Below are 21,059 nucleotides of genomic sequence, written 5' to 3'. Positions count from 1 at the left end.
TGCAACGTGAGTTAGGTCAAATACCCCCATTAATACTTTTTAAAGCTAAAAAAGTTTTAAGTTGTAAGAATTTTTTGAAGTAGTATCAAAGAGCAACAACAAAATGTTCACTCTGCCAACTCTGTATTTTGCAGCAGGTTGTAAACATGCATTTTAAGGCTGTACCGTTAGACATTTTAACATGGCTGCCCGTGGGGACTGACTTTAGGAGGCAGCCTCAGGCACCAAGTGAAACAGCACTTTTTCTTTTTTTCAGCTTTGAAGGTTGCATCCTTTTAGTAAACAAGCAATTTCACATTTTTCACGGACTTCTTACATTTTCCAGAGTGGTCTGGGATTAATCGATAGAACCAAAAATTACTTTATCGATCCTGAAAACAGTTAGCAGCAGCCCTAGTTGGTCGTTATTTTCATTTTGATCGACTAATCGACCTCAGCGCGCACAACAAACTGCCTGTCTGCTGGCTTCCATCTCCTATTAATTAATATCGACTGATTGTCTGGTCTGTTGAGTAATGACGGGGAAAAAGACGGTGATGGTGATGGTCCACTCTCTTTCAGCTCTGTGTCATTTGGCAGAGCTGTGACATGAACGTGTCCTTGTGGCAGATGTTTGTGGTTACTTGAAATGCTCTGGCTCTTAAGAGTAGATCTCCTCCTCCTCTCTCCCTCTCTCTCTTTGTGTGTCTGTATACTCCGCTATATTCAGCTCACTCCTCCAGTCGCGGTTACCGGGCGTGCGGTTGCCAGGAGAGACGCGCGTGCAGTGCAGTGTACAGTTTTAACGGCAGAGCGGCACGGGATCTTCCCCGCCATTTCCTCGTGTCGAGCCCTGGAATGTCGAGTAGCGGCTCGGGCTCTTCCTCGCGGAAGGAGTTCGATGTGAAGCAGATCCTGAGAATCCGATGGAGGTGGTTCGGTCACCCCGCGGTCCCTCCGCCTCACTCCCCGCCGCTAGGAGACTACTTCCCCGGCAGGAGAGCGGGCGGCAGCTCCGGAGACGGACCCTCAGTTAGCGGCTCTAGCAACTCGAATTCAAACAGCGTAAACCCCAGTGCGGGGAGTCACGGCGGTCTGGTGGCCAGTGGCAGCGCTGGGTCTAACCTGTGTAACGGCAGCGGCAGCAGCAGAAAGTTTGCTGATCCGGCTGGGAGTCGGGGCGGTCCGGGAGGAGCGGCAGCTGGAGCGACGGGGAGCTCCTGTCCCCGCTCGTTCAGCCAGCCAGAGTGCCGAAGCTCCTCCGCAGCGCTGTCCTGGGTCTCCCCGCCGCCTCAACGTCGCTCTCGCCCCGTGACGAGCATGGAGCCCCCCGGGGAGGCCCCTGCACCCCAGCTGGTGTCCGAGCCCCCCGGGGTTGAGGAGGAGGAGGCGGCGGCGGCGACAGCAGCGGTGGCGGCAGCAGCATGCAACGAGGAGAACAACAACCACCCGGAAACAGACTCCAGCTCTTGCAGGTAGTAGTAGGGGGATGCTGTTGGCAGTTTCTGACTTTTCAGGTGAAAGTTGTGAGCAGAATTTCTGCACTTAGTTGTGTGAAAGACGCACACTTCCCTGAAAAGTTTAAACAAGAACTCCTCGGTGTTAGCTTCAACTTATCAGAAGAGCATTTGGCAAGCTGTAATTCTTCTAGTTGGGCTGTTTGCAGTCTAGTGCGTTGTTAAGATGGGATCTACTTTCATTTACGTTGGAATCATGTGTTATAGTAGGCCAAACATTAACGACAAATGAAATGGCTTAAACAAGTATAATAGCTCAAAAGGAAGAAATACAATTAAATAGAAGATGTGATTTTATTCGCAATCATGGCTCAAGAGTTGGGAGTTCGCCTTGTAATCGGAAGGTTGCCGGTTCGAGACCCGGCTTGGACAGTTTCGGTCGTTGTGTCCTTGGGCAAGACACTTCACCCGTTGCCTACTGGTGGTGGTCAGAGGGCCCGCTGGCGCCAGTGTCCGGCAGCCTCGCCTCTGTCAGTGCGCCGCAGGGTGGCTGTGGCTACACTGTAGCTTGCCATCACCGGTGTGTGAATGGGTGGATGACAGGTTGTGTAAAGCGCTTTGGAGTCCTTAGGGACTAGAAAAAGTGCTATACAAATACAGGCCATTTATCATTTATTTTCTTTATTGTTGTTCCTTTTGATCTCTGGCGCACACAGGGTCTATGGAAGCTGAATTCCCCCCTGATGAGTTAATAGAATAAGAAGGCTGTTCAGACAGCATGCTCTCACCACTCTCAACATGCAGACAGATGGAAAGATGGATAGAGAAGGTGAGGGCTGAGTACATTTGGGTGTGGTGCACTGACTTCTCCCTCCAACCAACTAATAACACTTCACCAGTCAGGCTCTGTTATTAGACGATGCATGCAAACACAAACAGAAATTCACTCTTGTGCTTATGGGATTTTCAGAGTCATTTACAATATGACTCTAGGGCTGAGCTCTGCATGTTGCTGCATACTGCACTTGACATTTGTATTGTTTTGTTTTCAGCATCAGAGTCGAAGGCTTTTATTCTTAATCCTTAGGGTTCTGCATGCTTGTGTTCACATGCGGAAAGAAGTGTGTTGCATCTGTGTGACCATCCAGCTGTAGTGGTGTGAAAAAGCCATTTAATTAATAGTTGCCTTGGAGATAGGAAAACAGGGTAATTAGGATGTCCTAACCACACTTATATTATTGTGATGCAGTTGTAAAATACGGGCAATGTTTAGGCAGCTTCTTTAGGTGTGTTTACTATACAGGCAAAATGCGTCTGGTAGCCTTCTATCGTACTCCGTGTTCCCCATACACCTCAGAAAATATAAAAGGTTCATTGGAAACAATGCACGCACATGTGTGCACACACAGCTTTCATCAGAGCCAAAGTTGATATACCTATTTTTTTAAAAACCGATTCATCTTTGATGTCTCTTCATGAATTTGTTTTCACCGCAAACGTGTATGTTTCTGCTTGTGAAGGAGAAAACTGAGGTCTTAAAAATACCCATTGTTATGCAAGGCTTAATGTCGTATCTTCAGTGACGATGGTAGTCCGGCGGCGCTTACACGGCAAATTACTTCTGCCTAATAGTAACACAAGCACGCACACACACGCACATGCCTCGTTAACACAGGCAGAGAAAATTTTCACTGCACGAGTCTGAATGGAAACGTATACGGACGAAGCCATGTCCTTGCACACATTATTGTTGCCATACCAACCCAGACATTAGTGTATGCTGCATACATGTGTAGCTTTTCAGCATGTTTGTTTTGTGGTGTGTGGGGGTTTGTTTGTGTGTTTCTCTGTGCGATTCATCCTCAGAGAGCTCTTGTGTACAGTGTGATACTCCAAAACACGGGTGGCAGAATCCCAAATGGGATCATGGAAAGGGACGCGCACAGAATCCCAGAGCGACTGAAGGCACTGCTCGGCTCCACTCATCTCCTCCTCTCCTTTTCACTTTCACACCCCACCCAGCTTTCCCTCGTTTAATCCTGGTGTACCTCCCTTACTTACCCTTTTTCTCCTCCTGTCCCACATTCATCTCTGCCCACCCCTGGCCACTCATTGCCCTCCCCCTCCACCCCTTCTTTTTTTCCCTTGCTAATGTGTTGGGAAGTGAGCGTATTAAAGAGGCTGGGAGAGAGACACCCAATGACAGTTGGGCGAGTGCCCTTGCCTGGTGCGGGGGTTTAAAAAATCTGGCTTCATGGTGTTGATTTGCCCTAGACACACACTCTCTCTTCCTCCTTTCTCTCTCTGTCCATATTGAGTGGTTGCCAGGCTCAGTTAAGGGGACTGGAAGGCAGCGTTCCCCTACTTCAAAGCCGTCTCCTCTGGCAGTATTTAGCCACACCATTCGTCTACAGACACACATCCACACACACACACATGCACATGCTAGAGAGCAGGAAAGCCAGCCAAAAAGCCTCCTTGGAGGGTTGGAACGGGATAGGAAAGAGGGAGAAAATTGAGGCAAAGATTAATGTTGGGATGAGGTGGAATGAAGAGAGTGAGTAATGAGATTAGTTGGAGATATGAAAGTTGGAACAGGACAGAGAGAGAATGCACATAGGCAGAGATGAGCCTGGCTGTATCACATGTAGGGATGGGTACCGGTATCCGGTGCCATTCTGACATAAACGGTAGTAACCAGACCGAAAAGCAGCACACATTTCGGTGCTTTATTTCGGTGCTTTTTTTCCCCTGAGATGTCATACACTTTGGATTCCAGCCAATCATTTTACCTTTGCAAGGATAGTAGGCGGGCCCAGGTACGTACGTTCTTTTAGAGCAGAGCTACAGATTAAAAATGCCCAAAGCGAAGTGGTCAAAGTCTGGCTGTACTTCTCAGTAAAAGATGCAAACTCAACAGCCAGCAACAAGTGCTTTAAGGTGATACTGTGCAAAGGAGGTAACTCCTCGAATCTGATGAAACACCTAGCGACGCATAGCGTTTTGTTAAAAGCCGAGAAATGTGCCGTAATTGATAGCTTGCTGCGAGACCTCACATCGTGCACCTCTACTGCGGGTGTGGTGCCTGTTATCGGACCCGGAGTTAGCAACATCCCCCAAAAACCCGAAGATTAGAGTCCTGGCCCCTAGCCCTGCCAGTGTAGCAGAAATGATGAGGATGATGATGGCAGCAGCAGCCGTTCTTCTCCACGTGAGTAGCTTAATGTTGTTCGTGTGTAATTTACGTTGAGTAGGCTAACCACGTTATTACATTAATGCATGTAAGGTGAACTAGCAAACACAGTCGTAGTTACATGCGGCTGTCTTCTTATTTGATGGCACATACTCCCTTCACCCTGACCAAAAAGGCTAAAATGACCAAAGAAAAAGTGGAAAACAGCTAAACATGAGAGGTTTTTGGACAAAGTTTGTTTTTTTTCCATTGATTAAGCACTGCTTCCAGCCAAGAGTGATGCCATATATTCCCCATAGCTGCAGAAAAGTCTAACATTGTTATCTTTTTACAAAAAAACAGCTGAACATGAGAGGTTTTTGGACCAATTTTGTGTTTTCCATTCTTTAAGCACCAGTTCGAGCACTGTTTAAGCACCGGCACCGTTTCAAAAGTACCGGTTTGGTACTGGTATCGGATAAAACCTAAACGATACCCATTCCTAATCACGTGATTATACTAAATATGTGCATAAACGCACCAGGTGCACATTATTTTCTTTTTTTTAAACAGAGTGAGAGTTTGTTCATTAAAGTCACAAATGAGTTCTTATCTCGTAAGACCTAAGCTTGCATTAACTTGGTTTGAAACGGTGACCTTGTTATGCCTGCTCTAACATCAAGCAGGTGCGGACCTCCGCTTAAGAGGTCGCTTTTCTGTCCACATAAATGTAAATCTGCCGGTTATTGATAAATAAAGAGTCTTTAGCTAGAAAAATGGTTCATTATGTTAGGGCTATCAAAAACCCAAACAGAGTTGAGCCATTAAATCTTGTGTTACATCTCCAGTCTCTCTAGATCCTTGTCGGGCTTGAGCATCTGAGAGTTTTGTATTTTTAAGACATTTTTATAGACACAAGCGCTAACTATTAAGCTGGCTTATATATGTTGTTAGCTCACCGTTATTACAAAGTGTTAGACATAGAAACAGCCTGGCTCCATATGGAGTGGTTCACACATTCGCCTAACAAGCAAAAGATCCTGATTTCGAGAGGAGAATCAGATCCCATGGGGATTGCATCAGGAAGAGTATCCGGTGTGAAAATGGAAGCAGCTGGAGAATGGAGAAAAGTTGCTAAAACAAAAGAACTTTTTTTTAAGGAAGAAAATGACAACTAGATGAATGTTAGAACTTAACAACACTGACCCTCAGTTGTTCAGCTCACATCTGTCCACTTATGTTCCCTAATTAAGGTAGGATAAATCATTCACTGCTCTCACTCTCCTGGATGCGCCGTTAACCCCTCGGCAGCGTTGTATCTAAAGGTGGAAAGCCAGCTTTGCTTTCTGTGTCACTCGGGAGACAAAAAGTGGTAATGTTGATTTTATTTTCCACAACAGATTTCATTTTCACACACAAATGTTCTAATTTATTTTTATATTCAATTATAATCACATTAAGAATATTTGCAACAGCCTCATTATATGCAGTAGCAGGTTATTAGGTTTGATGCTGAGCAGGCGATAGACAGTATATTGAAGGTGGCTGTAGCCACTCTGGGGTCACACTCCAGTTTGTAGACTATTGTTTTGAATCCTTAAGTTTTTTGTTTCTTTGTTTTTTAGCTAGGACTAGCTAGGGGTGGGTGATATATCCTCAAATTTTCATCACATTATTTCAAGGAAATTTGCAATAATTATATTTATGACAAGATGCCAGCAGCAACAGCATTAGATTTGCTGCTGGCAACTCTAAAAGGCAAAAGCTGCTGGCTTAATACTTAACCTTGGAAGTTTTCAGGAGTCTGCACAGTATTGTCACATAATACAGTTTAAACTGAAATGTAGTTTCTTTCTGGGATGTTGTATCTTGGGTCGAGCTATTTAACCAGCTACTTAAAGCGCTTCTGTTGCACCATTTCCATCCACTGGGTTGCACATCAGCTGTTGCTAGCACATCCTCCTCCAGCCGAGCCTTTGTAGTCTGGTTGTACTCGATGATGCCTCAAACTATGAAGCAAATTTGTCGTTTACACCTTTAGCAAGAAGCAAGCAAGCAAAGTGTGCTGCTTTTGTTGGAGGTTGTTGAAGTAGCTTTCTTCTCTTTTTAGTTACTAAACCGTCATCGGGGAGCTAACCTGCTCTCACTCTCAAGCATGCCTGGTATTGTGTCGTTGCCAGGCTTGCTAGGGAACGTGAGGGTGTGGTGTTGCTATATCACTGATATTCTGATATGATGTAAAAATCTGTGGTGGTATAATCACGGACAGGATGACTTGACACAGCCCTAGTGTGAGCTTTTCAGCAAGGTGCATCACTCTGATATTAGTTTTCCTAAGCAAAGGAGTTTTTCTTTTTCCACCCCGAAAGAGCCAAAGAAAAGTCATAAACTTTGTAATAAATCTCTTTTTTTAACCATGAGTATTGGTTTTGTTTTCATTTACTCAGTCTACATTTCTGTTTATTAAAAGGCTAAAAATAAGAGGGAAGTTCATAAAGTAACAGTAAAACGGTCTCTTCTCCTGTATTGTGCATGCATCAATTATGTATACATGCTTAGTCACTGCCTAAAATGCCCTTTCTGAGTTGGGTGGGGGAACAAAAATACACTTTTAATTAAGATGCAGATTTTGTCTGTAGAAAAGCATCTCAACGGAAAATGTGTATACCCATAAACAGAAAGAAAAGGATGCATCCATCTTTTTAATATACAGTCTATGTTGTATACAGGACCTTTGGAGGTTGCCGTGCTCAAAACAGTTGCCTGCTATGTCTGAGGAAAACAGATAAGACTATTGGGACTCAACACAAAACAGTAAAAGCTGTAGGATGGAAAATCTAAAACAGTGAACACAAATAACCATGTAAAAATTCATGGTCAGGTGGTAATTCCCCAGTACTAAAAAAAAAAAAATTTTAACTACACATTCTTTTGAGCTAATGAATCCTATATTTAATGTCAGTGCTGTAAAACATTTTCATCTCACAAAGAAATTCAGAGGAAATGTCTGTCTGTATTTATTTATGTGCAAACATGTATAAAAAAATATGGATCGGGAAATATGTATAGCAACTTCAAGTGCCAAGTGATAGTTTTTTTTAACATGCTACACCAATACGTGACAATGATTTCTGAGTAAATAATCCAATCTCTAAATTGTTTTGTACAAAAGTCACATTTTGTAACACCTTTTCCACAATTTATGTCTGTGTATCTCTTTCTACCTTTCTCTTTATTCAATCCTGGTAGAACATGCAAGTGAAAAATTGCAATTTAAGACAGTTTGACTTGAAACAGCTTGAGCTTTGAGCACACACACACACACACACACACACACACACACACACACACACACACACACACACACACACACACTTCACTAAAAGAGTGTGAGTTCTCTCCTGACTGTGGAGTTGAATTCATATTATCCTTGGAGTATCAGTTTATTTTTATGTCTTTGTGCTGCAGGGCCAGTCCTGCCTCTTCTGCTGTTAAATTAAAAATGGAAGTACAGCACTGGCTCACATAAATTAAATGCTGGTTTGGGAGTCATGATGGCTGGTAATTCACAGGGTAGCTCATCTCTGACAAACACGCATGCACAAATAAACTCAACAGTAATGTCGAAGCCTTCCTGGTCCTAAACTCTGCTCTGTCTCCTGTTGTTGGTATAAATGCAAGGAAACTGGTTGCCATTAGGGAGCAGAGTAAATTACTGCATATCCTATGGGCTTAGCTCCCATAGCTATTTAATTGGCAGATTTTCTTTAAAGGGGGCTAAATTTATCTGGCCATTTACTCCTAGTAATTGAACCATTAAAGATCTTTTGTCTGCTCCTGGCGACATACAAAGAGGGTACATTAGATGACTCAGAACAGCTGGTGTAGCTCTCTTCACACATCTGTCTCTTTGTTCACCAATAAATCCACTGAAAGTTACTGTCTCTTTCTCTTTCTGTCTTTGTCCGTGTGTGTTTGTTGGATGTTTGTCCTTGTCTGTGTGCCATTGTGTGGGCGCAGGACGTCTAACAGTAGTGCCACGCTGTCCTCATGTGTGTCAATGGAGCAGTGCGCGTGTCCGGAGGAGTGCATGTTTACCGCTCTGTCCCATGCTGATGTCACCTTCCGCAAGATGGAGGGCTACCTGCGGACTAGACAGCTTTGTGATGTCATACTGGTGGCTGGGGAGAGGCGAATACCTGCTCACAGGTAGGAGCAAAGGAGCACTAAAATTCTAATACACGGACAGCAAAGGCTGTGATGCTAATGGTTATTGTCATTACTACTACATTCGGTAACACTTTGTAATGCGGTTTGCAATTAAGAGCGTAATTCCCCTGCAATTGAATGGATCTTTAGTGTACTGTATTTGAAATTACAGTGTAATTCTATTTACTTACAAATACTTAAAGTAGATATGCTACAATAAATAATAATACTATGAGTTAATTTTTAATTTAAGCAATGTATAAGTAATTTTAGGTAGTACATGACTTCTAGGTATTTTACAGGAAACGACACTCATTTTGAAAGTTGTATCTAATAATGGTTGTGAAAAAACAAAAATGAAGTTAGACTTTGTTTCCATCATCAAGGTCACATAAGCCTGCAAATTCTGATGGTATTTATTATTATTTGTTATTTATTTTTAATATAGAAGGGAAGAACGATCCTTATCACACTTATAATGGTAAAATACAAGAATAATTGAATAATAGAATATCGATCCTCCACATCAACATAATGAATATTATATAAAGATGTAAAAAGCCAAGATCCACTCTGTAAAATGTAAAATATTGTTTGTTTTTCTGCAAAAGGACAGTGAAATTGTACACTAGTACTTAAATTTAGTTACAGTATAATTATTTATTAGTTTTCTGTAAAGAAAAAAAATGACTTACCTTATTCTAGTGTAGCTACCTTTAAGTATGTGCATTTAAATATAATTACATTGTAATTTCAAATAAAATATATGGAAGTTCCAATAGTGCCCTTAGTCACAGGCTGTATTATAAAGTGTAAGTGATCAAGGAACTGACCTCACAGCCCATTGTTCACTCAGTGGGCTAGTTTCAGTCATTGTGTAAATGTACTGTTCATAAGGTTGGGGAAAAGTCACTTGGATGAATGACGAAACATTTCTCCCACTGAAAACGCTACGTCCAGATGAACACAATCAAACTTTTGGGATATAAAGTGTAACCTTTGTAAAATTTGTTAGTTTTGTTTGTAATTAATAATGATAATGATTTCCCAGAGCCTGATGATGGTTTCTGTAATAAGTTCAAAATCCTTACAAGAGTAAATCAAATTGAAATGCTGATGCTCTGATCAATGAGTAGCCGGCTGTCATTACTGCATTATTACAGTAAATGATTACATTATTTAAAAAAGCACTTAGTAGTAATAGTCAGCCCATGCCTGTCTTTGTATGTGGATCTCTTTAAGGAGTGGTGACTGTTTCTGAAGTCTGTAATAAGTCTTGTGCTCAAAGACTTCCCTTAGTTCCCAAAAATAAAAAACTGAAGGAACACAAAGGTTAAAGTGTGCAAATTATTTCAACTTGACGAAAGTGAGTATTTTATCTGCACTCCAGCTGAAATATTTGTAAACACACATAAAAGTCTTCTATAACAGTGGGTGGAAAGGAAGATGAAAATCCAAATAGCATTAAAGTTAAGCTGCACACACAGGGAGCCATTCAGTCGTTGTGTATGGCTGTGAAGCTGACAGTTTGATTTCGTGGCCATTATAAAACTCCGCCCTTTTGGCCTGACCTCCTTATCACCACACTGGGAACAACAAACCTTTCAAGTTAAGACTCTGCTCAACCTTTTAATTAACTGATTACTATACAGTGTAAAGGAATTTTACTACTTGAATGTGTGTTTTGTGTTACACTTGATCTCTCCACTGTTACCTTTAAAGATAATGGCATTACAAAGATAGTGGATGCGTTAGTGCTATAAATCAATATCCTAATTTATTTAATCCTTTCAGTAGCATGATAGTACGGAGCCCCTCTGATGACATGGTCCAAAAAATAAATAAACTGTGGCCACAAAATACTACTTTGTGCCCTCGAAATAGCATAACGTGCCCATGAAATACTTATCTGCTGGAAAATCCACAGAGGAAGCCGTTAACACACAACTACAAAGCGACAGACTCGCACTCACTGATTTTGCTGGGAACACTGAAGGGTAGTCACTCAACGATCCAGCGTCGAGGAGCTCTCAGCCACACTGCTTTGTAGCTCCTCCGACGAGGCTTGATTGGTGCCAGGTGTGTGTGAGGATCCTTGGGTGTGACCGGTCAGCTGGCAGGACCACACCCACCAGGCCTGAAGGTGCCTGCCACAAATAAGTATTTCGTGGGCACGTTATTCCCATTTCGTGCCCACGAAGTAGTATTTTTTTGGACCATGTCATCAGAGGGGCTCCATATGATAGTACTGGGATTTGGTTAGATTTTTTTGTTGGAAAAGAACAGATAAACTAGATAAACCAATGGAACGGCGCTGGAGCCTATATTTAAACATGCACACCACGCCAGATTTTCTGTGAGCCAACATAACCAACTTCAGAGTAGTTTTTTCACTTTCTATGGTTTCTGCTCGCCACATCGCTGTGAATCTCTCCCTGTGTGGACGCAGCTTTAGGCTAGATGAAATGTAATGTTCTGCCACTTCATGGCTTGCTATCATTGTGTTTTTTTTATTATATCAGCTGTCTCAAACTTGCACTGTTGGCACTGTCATCTCATTGGAGGGCCGCTTTAGTGCTCATGTAGTACAAAAAACAAACAAACAAACAAACAAACAAGAAAACACCCACTAATATTTGCGAAAATGTAGTGTTTTGTTTGTTTTTTAAAATTTCTAATATTGTATAAAAAGATTAAACCCCCCCCCATTCTTAACTAACTGAAGCCTTCATTGAACTACCAAATAAACAAATTAGTACTCTCTTTTTAGCCAGACACATGGCATCACTTCTGCTATAATTTTGTTCATATTTAACAACATAAAAATGCAGACATAACTGTACACATTAGTTTTTGACTGCTAGTGAAAATTGTTTTCTTTACACATGAATCGCTGAACTAACAGAGCTAATCCCTCAACATGTTTGTACTCTCTGCTCATGTTGCCTTCATATTAAATAATTTTTTGCTTCATAAAGAACTTATTTTAACATTGAACTCAACAACAAACAAATCCTCCCTAGCAAAAAAAGTAACTTCAGGCGCCAGATTGCTTTATATTTCTTCATGTCAACATACACGTAGGGGTGATGTGGGCTGCAAGTGGCCCCTGGGTTGCGAGTTTAAGACCCCTGTATTACCGTACTTTCCACACTATAAGGCGCACTTAAAATCCTTTAATTTTCTCAAAAATTGTCAGTTCGCCTTACAATCCGGTGTGCCTTATGTTTGAATTCTGGTTGTGCTTACTGACCTCGAACCGATTTTATGTGGTACACGGCGCTCAAACATCTGTGAAAAAATGTAGTACGACCTTGGTAAGCTATGAAGCCGCACCACTTGATGGATTGTCGGAGCATTACGGCTACTGTAGTCAGGAGCCTCGCAAACTCAGAGTAATCTGGGTCCAAAACTCCGTCCCTTCAGGTCCCAAAGTCAAACGAGCAGTCCAGCACACTGAGAGTTAAAAACTGTCTATATTCTTTTAACTTTAATAAAATGATCAGCGTTGCTGCTTCACCAGGTTTAACAATTACGTTTAACATCTAGGTATCCATGAAAACAGAATTTATTCAATTTAACAGAGTTAGAAGTTAGCAGGAAGTTAGCTCGCTAGTTTCACTAGTTACCTAAACATGATATACCATGTTCTTATTGAGAGATTTCTGAAAAAATTAAAACGTACAGCTCTGCTACCACTTTCAACATAAATGAAGACAGAAAACTGAACAGTAGTGACGTTTATAGGGTTACTGAAGTTAGGCTACCTGGTATATAATGCTGTGCTATGTGATCGCTAGCGACACAGCTATGTTAGCATAACACAAAGCATAACACAGTGAAGCTGGAGGATGAACCACTAACTAATTAAACGTGAGGGTTCCCGATGGTTTTTGACAAATGCAATTGCATGGCAGGATGCTGTAAACAGACCAAACTTCAGTCAGGAGAACAACGGAGATAATCCAACCACAAGATGAGGTTAGTCATTAATATACTGCAATAACATGGGAATAGAGCAGCTGCGAGAGGATTCAACATTAATGAATCAATGGTACGGAAGTGGAGGAAGCAAGAAGAATGAGTTGAGTAAAGTTTGACTTATCTGACTGTTTTGTTTCACTTAATGCGCCTTATAATCCGGTGGCTTTATGTATAAAAACAGACCCATTCATCGACCGTGCGTTTTATAATCCGGTGCACCGATGGTCCGAAAAATATAGTATATCAATATGTATGCTAATATAAATAAATCATCCCAGTCTATCTCTTTTAAAAGATTAAGGGCAGATGATAAGAATTCTCGTGATTAAAAAAAATACATTGAAAGTCGGTCAGTAAAGCACAACACCTAAAGGTACAAGTGCCATCATATATATGAAGAAGACACTGAAAACAGACAAAACTTCAGCCAAGAGAGTGCATCAAATGACACCATCCTAAAAGTGTTTAGTTATTAATATAACTCTTTTTGGTTTGAATTATTTTACCACCAAAAAGTCATGATCCCGAGATTGATCTTCATGCCAAAATCTGAGCTGTAAAAACAGTCAATATTTTTAAAAGAACAGACAGTGTCCAGGACATCATGAGCCTAAGGGCTGGCACAGTCACTCTATAGTAGCTTAGCTTAAAGAATAGTGCTAATATAAAGCTGTAGAGGACGAGAGTGATAGCCTCAATAGTTTTTTTGGACTGTTCAATACAAAAAACAGTTGGAAAGAAACAGCGTTTTAAAAATAAATAAATAAAGAGAGAGAGACAAGAGCCTCGGCCAAAAAAAGGGGGGGGGGGGGAATCGATGTGTCATCTGCTTAATAAAATTTGTCAACAGACAGACATGAACACCTGCCAAGGTGCTCAGAACTAATTTTGATCCCACTTCAGTTTTTCTCCAGGTCACGCACACACAGACTCACAAGGCAAAAACAATACAGCAGCTGGAAATAGTGATTCTACTATCACATACATGCAGCAGCGTTATAATTAACTCCCGTATGAAGTGCTGACACATGCACCACAACATCTGAACACGTGCATCTACACTCACGCATGAACACACGGGCACGATGACACATATACTGCACACGCAGGATGTTTGGAAAGAATCTCTCACAAACAGCAGAACCACAGTCGTGCTCCTAGGATTTATTTTTATAGTACCTCTGTACCATATGTACCAGAGTCTGTTTGAACCATGCATCAGTCACATGCCTCCACTGCACCGTCGATGTTACTCCCTGGGCATATGGCCACTAGGGTTGCAAAGGGGCATAAAATTTCCGGTAAATTTCCGAAAAGTTTCTGGTAAATTTCCATGGTAAGTTAAGCTTGGGAATTTTGGAAATATTCCATATTGGAAACTTTCCATGGAAATAATGGGAATTATGGAAATTAATGGGAATTTAGGAGAACTAACTGGGAATATATTATTTCCAAGCATAAATATAAACAGAAATCATAAGAAAACCTCCATGCAAAATGTTTTCAACAGATTTATTTGTAAGTACAGTAGAATAGAACACGTTTCAATAACTTGTTTCATGGATGAATAAAAACAGAAATGTTGAGTTCAATATTACCATCCCCTAACCCCGCTCATTCAAAAATGCCCCCTGTCCAAAAATCTCCACAAAGTCCCATTCAAAAGGTTAAATGAAAAATGTCACTTATCCTCCAAAACGTCCCATTAAACATGCAAATCTTCCTTCAAGCAATCCTCTTTTCTCATTTTTGCTCAGTCAATAGACTCTTCCTGGACCTCATCATCATCCAACAACATGTCCACTTCCTCAGCATCCAACTCTGAGTCTTCCTCTTCAGTGTCACTTTCCAGCCTTGTTGAGGATGGCTCTGTGTCAGGCTCAAAGAGCCGTAGGTTTGCCCGAATGCCGACCAGCTTTTCCACTCTCACATTTGTGAGCCTGTTGCGAACCTTTGTGTGGGTGTTCCCAAACAGTGACCAGTTGCGCTCGGAGGCAGCTGATGATGGTGGGATTTGGAAGAGGATGGAGGCTACAGGTGCAAGGGCCTCAGATTCACATAGTCCCTTCCACCAGGTGGCTGCAGATATGTGCTGGCATGACTGCCATATTCCATCCCCTTTCCAAAGGCCTTGCTTTGTTCGATACTTTGCCAAACTGCCTAGAACTTTGCCTTTATCGAGACCCAGGTGGTCAGACATGGCTGTAATGACCGCATAGGCACCGTTGATCTCTTCCCCAGAAAGTATACCCTTGTCATATTTGGGGTCCAGCATGTATGCTGCTGCATGCACTGGCTGCATGAAGCCAGTGCATGCTCCCTCCGCTGTTCCAATGACTTGACCACAGCCGTTTCCTCTGCTTTCAGTAGTGGGGAAGTGGGCAGAATTGTCTGGATTTCCTCTGAGTTCTGCAAAAAGGCACTGGACATCTGACAAGATGGCACCATCCCCATCTATCTTCGCTATTGCTGCTGCAATAGGTTTGAGGATTTTCCGACTGCTAGATACTCATTCCCAGAACACATCATCCAAGATGACCTTCTTGATGTCACTGTCGATGCCTACAGACTGGGATATGGCCATCTCTTGCAGAGATTCCTTTCCCTCCAGAAGGCTGTCAAACATGATAACAACACCACCCCATCGCGTTATGCTGGGAAGCTTCAGTGTAGTACTCTTGTTCTTTTCCTTTTGCTTTGACAGAAATGTAGCGGATGTTACTTGTTTGCCTTTAACATATTTCAGAACTTGCTTCGCTCTCTTATTCAGAGTGTCCATTGTTTTTAGTGCCATTATGTCTTTTAGGAGAAGATTTAGTGTATGGGCAGCACAGCCAATAGTAGTTATATGAGGGTAGGTCTCCTCCACATGTGCCCAGGCAACCTTCATGTTGGCTGCGTTGTCAGTGACCAGTGCAAAAACCTTATCTAGTCCAAGGTCATTGATGATCACTTTTAGCTCATCTGCAATGTATTGGCCTGTGTGTCCGTTTTCCTTTGTTTCTACACTCTTGTAGAACACAGGCTGAGGAGTGGTGATTATGTAGTTAATAATTCCTTGTCCCCTGATATTGGACCATCCATCAGAGATGACTGAAATACAGTCAGCTTGGTCAATGGTCTGTTTCACCTTTGCTTGAGCTCGACTGAACTCTTCCTCCAGTAGATGAGTAGACAATGCATGTCTGGTTGGGGGAATGTATGCTGGTTAGAGAACATTCAAAAATCTCTTCCAGTACACATTGGATGTCAGCATCAGGGGTGAGCCAGCTGCATAGACTGCACGAGCGAAACACTCATCTGCGTTTTTCTGGTTAGTGTCATCCATAAAATCAAAGAATCCTCCGATGCCAGAGGGACCAGGAGCTGTATCTGTTTCAGCTGTATCTGACTCTGATACAGCTGAAACAGATTCATTTTCCCCTTGAGTGGAACTCCTGGCTGCTGCATGTGTTGGGCCTTGAGGAATTTTTTTGCACTTTGCAATGTGCTGCTGCATTTTTGTGGCATTCTTCACATACGTCTTATCACAATACTTACACATATATACAGATTTCCCTTGTACATTAGCTGGTGTAAAATGTCTCCACACATCAGATAGCGCACATGGCATTTTTCTGTAAAATAAAACAAGAGCTTGTAAAAATGCTAATGCAATGCAAGAGATCGTAATAATACAATTGCAATATGATAATAAACAGATATAAATAGTAAGGCTAGCTAAACAACTGGAATGATCTTCAAAACAAAACAGCCAAATGAGGAAGCTAGCATCTTCTTTATGTTATACTAGCTGTGGCTTATTTAGCATCTAACAGATGCTAGCATTTTATTTAGCATCTTATCAGATTGCTATCTACCAGATTAATACATTTTATGTGATATTCACAATTTAAACATTTAATGAATATATTTTCCCATAATATCATCAAAACTTACCTCACTTGTTAAGTCCACAGGCTCAAATGTGTGCCTTCAATACTCTTTGTCCTTCAGGCTCAAAAGTGTGGTCCATGTGTACATGTGATGGAGGCATGCACAGTGCCAGTAGGTGGTCTCAATAGCCATGCAGCAAGCTTGTGCTCTGTACATGTGATTAAGGAATGGCATGGATATTCAAGTGTATTTGAATTGCATTTGTTTGTTTTTGTCAATATTATGCTAAAATATACTTTGCTCAACTATATTTAAGTTCCCTAAGAAGAGCCATCCTTCAATTTTGAAAATTCCCAGTTTATTCCCATAAATTCCCGTTAATTCCCGTTTATTCCCATGGAAAATTTCCATCTTTGAAAATTCCGGGAATTTTGCAACCCTAATGGCCACTGGCGAAGCAGCAGGGTCCATCTGCAGGGATGAGACAGAAAAGTGGCCCTCCACCAGCAGAAAGGCTTCTTTTCTCTCTTTCTCGCCTTCCTCTTCTGCCTCATTTGATTTAGTCCTCCAGGCACAGATGGTGACAAACAAAAGACCCTGCTGTAGGAGAATCTTAATGCTGCATGTGAAAGAGTGTGTTGGCGTCTGAAGTATTTGAGTGTTCGTTTGTCTCAAGTGTGTGTGTGTGTGTGTGTGTGTGTGTGTGTGTGTGTGCCAAGCGGTAGGAGTACGACATCTTTGTTTGAAAGTGGTTGTTTTGTTAGGGATTGATTTTGTTATATGTGTAGGATAAAAGTGCTTTTCTGGGACTAAAATATACACTCCCTCTCTCTCTCTTTATCTTACATGTAAACAGACAAATGCAGTGTACACGCTGAGTAGGCTACTTGTACTGCGTGTAGCTGCTTATCTCTTGCGGAGTTTGTTGCAAACAGTGCACTTTGAGGAAAACCCAACCCAAAACTCTGTGAATGCATAAATATGTTGAGCACAGTTGTACCTTTTAGTCTCTGTGGCAGCACATTATGTTGCAAATCTATTTTTGTACCTACTTCTCTAAGCGCTGCCTTCACCGATTTTTATTAAGTATACCATTACCTTTTGTTTTTTCTTTTTCTTTTTTTTACCATCACTGTATATCGACTGATAGGTAGGTGCGCTGCGGTTCATTGTTTCCATTACTGCAAGACCAAGAGTCTTCAGTTTTGCTGATACACTGCGGGGGATAATAGACTGTAGGGCCCTTTAGAAGAGCCAATAGAATCAGCTATGAGCTGAACTTTAACAGCGGGTTTATAAGGTTGGTTTTACAAGAATAAAGACTTTGATGAAGAAAACTAACTAGTGGGTTTTGCCAGTGTACATCTGGTTAACCTCAGCCCCTCTGTTAAAGGGCAATGCACAGCCACTTCCAGGAGCTTTTTTCTTATATGAACCACCCAGGTCTGTTTGCTCTGCAGAGGATGTGACAGTTCACAATGGGTCCTGCTCAGAGTATTGTAGTGTGTTGTTGCTATAGCTGAAAATGTAATAGACTGATATTTTTTTTCAGCTTAACCCAAGTGTGATGTGAATGTGTGTAGTAAATCTGATGGTTCAAACCATACGTACCATTAGGATTTATTCTCTGTACTAAAGTCTGTACTAAATTTCAAGGCTTTGGCTGGGAATGGAGTTTTGAGGGGTAACCATAGGTAGTGCACATACTTTAAAATCAATTACAGCAATATATGGAAGAAATCTGTGCTTTTCCTACCATCTGATAAAATATATGACCAATACACATGAGCTAATGAAGACCCAATTAACAAAACTGTTCCAGGTAAAAAGCCCCAAAATGGATTTAGGAAATCCCTGGACTGGCAGCAAAGCTATCAGTTAAAGGTCCTTCTCTTCTAACTCTGTATTTCAGAGATACTGCAAAAAGTTGCAGTATCCAAGCAAGTCTTTCTCACGACCTGCTTGTTATTTTCCCCTCTCTGTTTTTCCACTACTGTGTCTCTATACCGAGCATCACATCCACACTGAAACACAAACAGACACACTGTTCAGTTTCCAGCGCTTGCCCTCCTTTCCTGAGTCCAACTCGTCTGTTTCCTGCTCTCTCCACTCTGGCATTTTGTCTTCTCTCTGCTCTTTCCATTACACGTTGACACACTGCCTGTCTTGTCTCTGTCTTCAGCGCAGTGCATTTGTGTTTGTGTGCAAATAACCCAGTGCTGTATACAGTCTGTGTCGCTCACAGCTAGTCAGACAGAGACCCATGAAAAATTAAGGGAACATGTTTGTGTGTGTGCACCAGGGAGAGAGGGATTGGGGGGGGAAGATACCTGACTAGAATACTGGCAGAATGACTTCCTGCTGACTGTAGTGTATTTTTGACATCTTTGTCTGCACAATAAACACACACGCACTTGCACACACGCTCACACAGCTCTTCTCTGCTTCAGGCTATCTGTCAAGGTCCCAGTGTCACACTCAGTAATGAGACTATACACATTCAGTGCATGCACACACTCATGTTCAAGTAGCCACAAACAAAGCCAGTTTAACATGTTAATATGAGTCACAAGTTTATGTCATCATTCAGGTCATGTTTGGGACTTTGCTTGAACAAACGTTCCGAATTATTTTTACGTTAATCAGTTAAACTGACTAGTTGCTGCACCTCAAAAGGTTTACTCGGGAGCCTTTTACTCAGATACATTTAGATCAGATATCAAAAATATATGTCAATGGCATTTTGCATCCTTCCTTGGAGGTTTCATGTGCAAAGGCATCTCTAGCAGGAAGTAAATATTCACCAACGAGTGCTGTTGTAATGCCTAGATGTTTGTGTGCCTGTGTGTAACTTAACAGTGGCACGAAAGGTTAATGGATTGTTGCAGAATGGAATTAATTAACTGTCTTCTTACAAGTGACCTTAAGATAATTTCACTCTGTCCTTCATCTCACTTTCTTTCCATTACACTAGCTAACTTCTTCCTCAGACTTTCCTGCCAATAAATTTTACATTAACCTTGTCTTATTATAATCAAATTTCCCCTTCTTTTCTTTCTGTCTTCTTTCTTCTTCCTTTATCTCATCACTAGATTTGCTCATGTTTCTGTTCTCCTTTTTTTAACCAAGGGGTATGAGTTTGTGCAAAAAGATTAAGAAACTAGCAGTGGGTAAATTAAACACATATCTTATTCAAAGAGTAAAGTTACATCTTGAATTAATGTATACTATATAAATGAGGGGTGTCAAGCAAGGCCCAACTGAGCACACTGGATAGCATTGCAGAGGAGGGCTTCACTTTTGACTGGATCTGGCAGTACGATAGAAGGATTGTGTGGCAAGTCATTAAGAATGGATCATGAGAGAATCTTCCAAGCCAGAGGTCTGAATCATCATGAGTTAGGTTTTACAGTCTTATTACTGACAAAGACTGTGCTGTACCACACTGAAGGAAGTCTAGAAACTGTGCCTGTGTATTTCTTTGAAAAGTTGTAGCTGCCATCTCTTCTTTCTTAGACAGAAATCTGGCTGAATGTTGTTGAAATAGCATTTATGTTTCTTTAAAGATCTCAGGCTCTGCATCATTTGTTTTTTTAAATGGATGGTTGATAAAGTATGTTTTTACACTGAAGGTCAGGGGACACTAGGTGTCTTTTTTAATCTCTACTGATGAAATAATTACTTTTTTTTCTTTACCATTTTCTGCACACACTGGTTTCTAACTCATTTTTTTCCATCTCTAATATAAAGGTCTTTCAGCGACCTTCATTTTTAAAAGGAGATTATATAATGAGACCTTTACATTCCTAACTGCTGCAGAAATCTCACCTGGTGCTGAAGTCTGACCAATTTCCTTATTCCTGTACACTTTAACACTTAACGTAAAGAGGTTAAAAGAGACAAATCAGTCGATTGGGACATTTAGGCTTTTACTGTGGCTGTATGTTAATATCAGATTGGTAGTTTCAGAAAGTTGAGGGGATTGTTTTTAACCAAAGGCATATGCTGTTTGACAATGCAACAAGCTTTATTTATTTTTATTCCTTAAGGTTTCTCCTCCTGTTTCATTCTTCAGATGGTTTTGTTGTGCCTCTTCTTTCTCTTTTCTGATCTGTGTTCTGACCCAATCCTGTCAGCGAGGTCAAAGTGAACTTTTTCTGTTGCTCCATTACAGCCATCCGTCTTCTGTGGCTGATCCCTGACACTCTCTCCTCACAGGCTTGTCCTCTCATCTGTGTCTGACTACTTTGCTGCAATGTTCACCAGTGATGTGCGGGAAGCCAAGCAGGACGAGGTGAAGATGGAGGGTGTAGACCCTGATGCATTGTGGGTCCTGGTGCAATATGCATACACAGGTATATAGTGGTCAACTTCCCTTTTTC

At 41.5% G+C, this 21,059-nt stretch overlaps 1 protein-coding gene across 1 annotated transcript in view; it reads left to right on the top strand.

Moving 5' to 3' along the window:
• Window positions 1-351: 351 nt before the first annotated feature.
• The window catches only part of klhl5 (kelch-like family member 5), a 39,543-nt gene continuing 18,835 nt past the window's right edge, over window positions 352-21,059 (top strand). Inside the window, exons 1-3 of the mRNA XM_086295819.1 lie at window positions 352-1,454; window positions 8,629-8,817; window positions 20,896-21,032. Of these exons, the coding sequence (XP_086151945.1) occupies window positions 838-1,454; window positions 8,629-8,817; window positions 20,896-21,032 (943 nt within the window). The 5' untranslated portion in view covers window positions 352-837. The remainder of the gene's footprint in view (window positions 1,455-8,628; window positions 8,818-20,895; window positions 21,033-21,059) is intronic.

This window comes from Aulonocara sp. 'chitande type north' Nkhata Bay, linkage group LG6 (assembly GCF_057382095.1).
Source record: "Aulonocara sp. 'chitande type north' Nkhata Bay isolate Kocher_YH1m ecotype deep benthic linkage group LG6, A_spYH_male_GT1.1, whole genome shotgun sequence".
NCBI classification, from domain to species: domain Eukaryota; kingdom Metazoa; phylum Chordata; class Actinopteri; order Cichliformes; family Cichlidae; genus Aulonocara; species Aulonocara sp. 'chitande type north' Nkhata Bay.
Note: the sequence above shows the minus strand (reverse complement) of the source record. Positions and strands in the feature narration are given on the sequence as shown.